This window comes from Microtus ochrogaster, chromosome X (genome assembly GCF_000317375.1).
Source record: "Microtus ochrogaster isolate Prairie Vole_2 chromosome X, MicOch1.0, whole genome shotgun sequence".
Taxonomy (NCBI): Eukaryota; Metazoa; Chordata; class Mammalia; order Rodentia; family Cricetidae; genus Microtus; species Microtus ochrogaster.
In genome coordinates this window covers 51,702,281-51,708,443 of record NC_022026.1, presented here as the reverse complement: position 1 = coordinate 51,708,443, position 6,163 = coordinate 51,702,281, and the positions used below count along the sequence as shown (strand labels likewise).

General features: G+C 37.0%; 1 protein-coding gene across 3 annotated transcripts in view; it reads right to left on the bottom strand.

The window, feature by feature from the left end:
• Cnksr2 (connector enhancer of kinase suppressor of Ras 2) overlaps positions 1-6,163 on the bottom strand; it is a 212,663-nt gene that overhangs the window by 32,357 nt on the left and 174,143 nt on the right. For all 3 annotated transcript variants that reach the window (XM_005358807.2, XM_013350566.2, XM_005358809.3), the window contains one exon: positions 4,061-4,601. In XM_005358807.2, the coding sequence (XP_005358864.1) occupies positions 4,061-4,601 (541 nt within the window). The remainder of the gene's footprint in view (positions 1-4,060; positions 4,602-6,163) is intronic.

The window sequence follows — 6,163 nt, the reverse complement described above, 5'->3', positions numbered from 1 at the left end:
AGTTCCAGATAGTGGGCTACTGAACCACAAAACAACCTGTACAGCTCCCATGTTGCCAGTGGTGTGCAAAGAATACTGTATTTTAAAATGAAAATTTAGCAAGTATTTTTCAGGTGTTCTAATTGGAAAGCATAGACATCACTTCCAGATAATCTAATGTATACTGTTGTTACATGGTAATAGAATGAATCTCTTTCCATTCTGGCTGAAAGAGCTAGGTTTTACTTTAGATTTTGAAGACTAAGCTAAATACATGTGTAAATTAAATAAGAATACCAGTAGGTAATCTCAAGATAATGAAAAATAGAACATTATGACTTTATTGAAGAAATGAGCGCACAAAGAACGTGTGTGCACATATCTAAGAAAGACTATCTTATAACTGCCAAGGAGGATCTGAGCAGAACCAAGGGATAAAGCTTTTGGAAACCTCATTTAAATTCCCTACTATTACAAAGTAGTAAAAGGCATTCTAGCCAATGCTAACTATGTTACTCAAGATAGTACTTTAGTGTTAATAACAAATCATTTCTGAATTAAGTATAGCTTTATATTTTGTCTTATACTATAATGATTCATACTCTTTAAAAGTTGTAGAGGCTGACATAATTAATAATTTAATTTAAGGAGATTATTAAAAGGCCCATATCCCAGTAAGCTTTGAAACTGCTAATTGGGATAATAGAAAATTACTTGTCTTTTCCCAAATGCCAGCGAAGTAGGTCAGGATAATTAATATGCATGCTGACTTTTCAGTCAAAGGAAAACAAGACATATCTCATCTCATCTGCGTACTTTTAGGACCATCTAGTTCAGACTAAAAGGAGCTCAGCCTGAGAAAATTGTCACAGTATGACTCAGTTAAATAACTGAATTTCAAAATCAGACAAAAGGTAGTTCAGCCATGAAAACACAGATTACAGTCTGTTCTATAGAAGGCTAAATTTGCCCTTTGTAAATTAAGGCTAAATTTTACAACCACAAGGAAATGAAAAACTTTTCAGGGTGTGGATTTAGGTACATTTTGTTCTTGGGAGTTCATTGCAAACATGTCACTCAATGTATAACACTATATAGATTGAGACAAAATAAACTACATAAAGGAGTTTTGTTTATGATACTTCTTTATAAAACAATTTACATTTTCATGTTTTGTATTACCCGTTTTGCTCACTTGTCTAAATACTTCCTATTTTCAATGTTTAGGCAAAATGAAAAAAAAAGTTCTGAGCCAGAAACCTAATACTCAATTTCCTTGCACCTATGCCCATGGTTAGTACACAGTCTCTTTAGTGGATCAAACTGAATGCTGGCCTCAAGCAGAATAGAAGCAAGCTACTGAGAGACTCTGACTTTTGCAAGTTTGTATGGTTGTCAATCTGTGTGGCTACAAAAATGTGTCAGAGGATGTACATTTGTGATGCTAACATAATGATCATGAATTCTTGTTCTGTGTATAATTTGTTTTGGCATAATATCAAGCAGCTCCATCTGAATTATCAGCCTTTGCAGTTATTTCTAAGGACCAGTCCACATAAGGCAAGATTATGACATCTTTTAACTAGATCCTAAACAGTATTTTAAAAATAATGATTTGTAAAGTGAATCTTTTTCCAAATGAAGCATTTATTATGTTGTAAAAACCTAAATATTTAGAATAAAAATCCCTTACCATTAGAAAGGTGAATATACATTACAGTGAATAAGAAAAAATGTCTATGCAAAATGGGATGCAGTGCTCCATACAAAATAGTTGGAAGTACACAGAAAAAATCAAATGGGAAGATTTATGAGTACCCCCAAAGAAGTAGATGGGGGTCTCAAAGATAGTACATAACCATTTTAGTGAAACAAATTTTATTGAAATTGTATGGACTGCCCCACAGTATTGGGCTGTAATGACAAAATGTATAATGTTACATTTATTGGCATGTTTATTCTATAAAGAGCTTCACTGAAAAACAGAGCATCAAATAATTATGCAATTAAGACAATTGGAACCTGAACTTTTAAAAAAAAATCATATAAACACAGGGGTACATCCATACGTCCGAAAAATAAATCCTATACACAGAACAACAAAAAGAGGATTCTTAAAGAAAAAAATACCAAAATCCATCTAACTAGAGACACTGTGGGATTTTGGAAACCTGAAAAAAAGGGCAGGCCTGGTACCATGTGTCAGACATGATTGCATCTTCCTGCTTCTTCCCAACATTACAATTAGGATAAACCCAATAAATCACTTTAAAAAGCTAACATTGATGACTCTGCCTATAGAATGGATAGAAAGTTTTATGAAGAGAATTTAATAGTGTTTCATTGGCTAAGGTGGAGTATTTTCCTTTTCTAGGGTTTACATAATAATAAACAAAACCCCCATATTTATGTATTATGTATTATGTATAGTAGTTGTAAAGCACCTGAATGAGAGCTATAACAAGTTTTCTAATCAATACTTAAAATTTAGAAAAGCCTTTATTAATTCTGGTAATCATTACAATATGAAGCATATATTAGGTTTAGATCTTCTATAAAAAGCCTACGGTGACTCCTAAATATTCCTTTTGTAAGCATCTTCTATAATCTCTGATAGATACGGATGTTGGTACTGTTTGCAGGTGATGGGTGCTAATTACCTTTCCAGTATAGACAGTCACATCTTTTTTAATATTTCTCATGGAGACTGTGTTTAAAATATACTTTACACCGAAACAGTCTTAGGCTGTGAATGTTATTACAAGGGGTTCTTCTATCTTGCTGGTGGAAGACATAGAATACTTATAAGTCAGTGAGCAAAAGAGGCTCCGATGTTAAAGAAACTAAGGTTCACATTGACACTGAAATGAGATCCTGACCTGTGAGTTACTTGTATGCAAGGAATTGTTTTTTCCACTAGTAATAAAGAACTTATGCTAATGTATCCTCTAATCGAGGTCTCATATACTTGACTAATGGGGTGAATATTTTATTCTATGTGTATCTTCAAAAGCGGGAGCTAGTCTTCTGCACTAGCTGACTTAAACTGCATTAAATAAAGAGCTTAGTGCTACTCACCTGCAATCTTTTAATTTTACTTTCATAAATTAGAGCCAGACCTTTGATTTAAATAACTGAGTTATAGTCTTTCCTTAAATAAGTTAGGGTTTCCTGACCAGTGTAACACGGTAGTTAGAAACAGAAGCTTGGCATCTATATAACACACTTGATAGCTAGTAAACAGATTCAGCCTTTTTTTGGGGGGGTGGAGGGTGGGGGTGGGTCTCATGTAACCCGCATTAGCTCTGAGTTTGCTATGTATTTTAATGGCTTTAAATTCCTGACCCTCCTGTCTCTACATCCTAAGTATATATGTATGTGTCACTATGCTTGACTGAGAATATATTTTTATGATGCCCTAGAGAGTTACCAGAAGGTTTCCGAATTATTTTCTTTTTCTTTAAAGTTGATACCCATAAATAGAGTTTTGGAATTAATGTACATACCAACCAAATAAATGGATGCTTCTGGCAAATTGGTTTCTAGAAAAAGCTGAGCAAAGGTGACAAATGCTTTATGAAACTTCGGGGTGGGAAAGTGTTTTTCAGGCTTCTCCTTTAAATCCGCCAGTGAAAGGAAAGATATAAAAGTATTTGTGTTAATGCTGGTGGCCGTGTGTTTGTGCATGTGTGTATGTGTGTGTGTGTGTGTGTGTGTGTGTGTGTGTGTTTGGTTATTCCACCAGGGCTTTGTTACCACCCTACTTGAAACATTTATAGTTCCTTAATGCAGACTTAGGGGGCAATCACTGGGGACTTGCAAGATGATGCATGAAAGCAGGGAGAAGAAACAGGGAAGAAAAGAAAGCAAAGAAATGAAAATTATGACCTTTAAAAAGCAAATGGGGAGTTGAGAGCAAAAGTATTTGTTCTAGTGATGTTTGGCCTGGTTCATAAATTAGGGAGCCCTAACTTTCTATCCAGTATGACCATTCCTTTTTTCCAAGGGAACCAGATTCAAATAACAAGTTGAAAAGGTCTAACTGTGCATACGGGCTAAGAATTTCCATAAACATACTTACTTTTCTCGCCAATGTTTTCTCCTGCAGCCTCCCCTTCTTCCTCTTCCTCCTCTTCTTCCACCTCTGGGGGCTGGATGTCATCTTGTGGGTCACAGGCACTAACCGGTGCATTCAGACAGCAGTGGTTGAACCCGCTGTCTCGAGGCAGAGTAAAACTTCGGGGCTTGCCCCCATTGCCGTTTAACACCTGCATCCTCTCACTCTCCGCTAAAGGGTATGGGCCATAGTGATCCTGGAGATGGCACTTCTGAGTGGGGAGAGTAGACTGTCGCCTGTGCTCAGGGGAGATGGCCGCCGAGTCAGAGAAGACAGAATCTTCCAGAGGCAGAGTCTGAAGGTAATGTAAGCCTGAACTTGTCAGCGGTGTCTCGATTAAATCCTGCCAGGAGCGGCGCTGACTGGCTGTCTTGCGAATGGGGGACACGGCACTGCTCCCAGTAACTTCCTGGCGAAACTCCTCATGTGAAGACTGAGACTGCGAGGTCTCGGTGGAGGAGAGCCGGCTGTGTTTTGTTTCCACATAAGGACTGGCGCAACTCATCTGTGGAAAGGAACCCCTCATCAGTTTCCACAGAAATGGCAGACTATTTCGATTGTCAAAGAACTTGTTTTCTTTTTACCATAGAATATTTACATGGATTACATGGATTCTTACACAGTCAAGTAACAACTGAGCAAATTTGTAGCCACTTCAGTTTAGGACCCAGTTTATACTTTAGATCTTTTTTTTTTTGTTTGTTTTCTTGTTTTGTTTTTTTGAGACAGGGTTTCTCTGTGGCTTTGGAGCCTGTCCTGGAACTAGCTCTGTAGACCAGGCTGGTCTCGAACTCACAGAGATCCGCCTGCCTCTGCCTCCCGAGTGCTGGGATTAAAGGCGTGCGCCACCATCGCCTGGCTTCCAGTTTACACTTTAATAGTTAGGAATTCAGATGTCCTGAGATACAGATGTAACAGCTGTCCATGAAACATCTGATACAATAGTACAAATCTGATAATAACGGAAGGATGAGTAATTGTAAATGTTTATGTAAGAAACACTCAGCAACTAAACAATTTTAAATTCTCTACATAATTCGAAATTCTAAAGAAAGAACGCCCATAGATTCCTATTTCTGGATTTTAGGCAGCTTAGGGGGTAATGGAAAGAGAGAGAGGCCTTTATATATGAGAACAAGTTGTCTATAAACAAAGCAAACCTTTCTGCTTCTTCACAAGTAAATGTCTGTTTCTATGGGTACCACAGAAAAGCTGTCTTATGGTCTTGCATATTCTATGGTAATTTCTGGAGACTACAGGTAGGAAGAAGTTATAGTTTGTTGGGGACTGGCATTTTCTGTGAGTATAGACACTATAGACTACATAAAAAGGAATTTATTCTGTGCATAAATGTGAAATGTGACAATATATATTATAGTATAAAAGACAAACAAGAAAGATGAATAGCATCAATAAAATGCTATAAAACATTTCAAGTGAAACACTCTACCTGGGAAAAGCCTTATTCCAGCTACAGAGGCTAGCAGGCTAGCCCAGGTGCCTTTCTGCAAGGAGCTACACTTGTTAATTACAAATGGTGTTGAAGTGGCAGCCAGGACAAATTTAGCTGCTATGAACATACCGCTCCTTTCGGAAAAGGGAGAGAAATTACTTCGCATCATCCATGGGCAGATTGTTACCTTTCAACATATCGAGTAGTATGTTGAACAACAAATTAACTATAATACTATGAATAGTTTCTTTCCAAGATGCTACTGTTGCTCAAAGGGAAAAAGATGCATTTATCAGAAGAGGAGTAGAACAACGAGAGTACAGAGGGAATGCTGGGAGATTTAAGTGGGGGATGGAATCAGCGGGGTCAGAGAGTGGGGCCGGGGTAGGCTTAAACAAAACTAAGGATCTATTTAAAAAACCATATGCAAATCCACTTCTTGGTGGATAATTAAAACAATAATTTCCAAAAAGCAAAGCTGTGGCCCCCTTTTATTTTTTATAAATTTCAGAGGAATCATTCAGATCCTGGGGTTTTTAAAGAAAGGGAAAATATTAATTACTTGGAATAATGCAAAGGTTAAATGAAGTTGATTGGTATAGTCACATAAACTA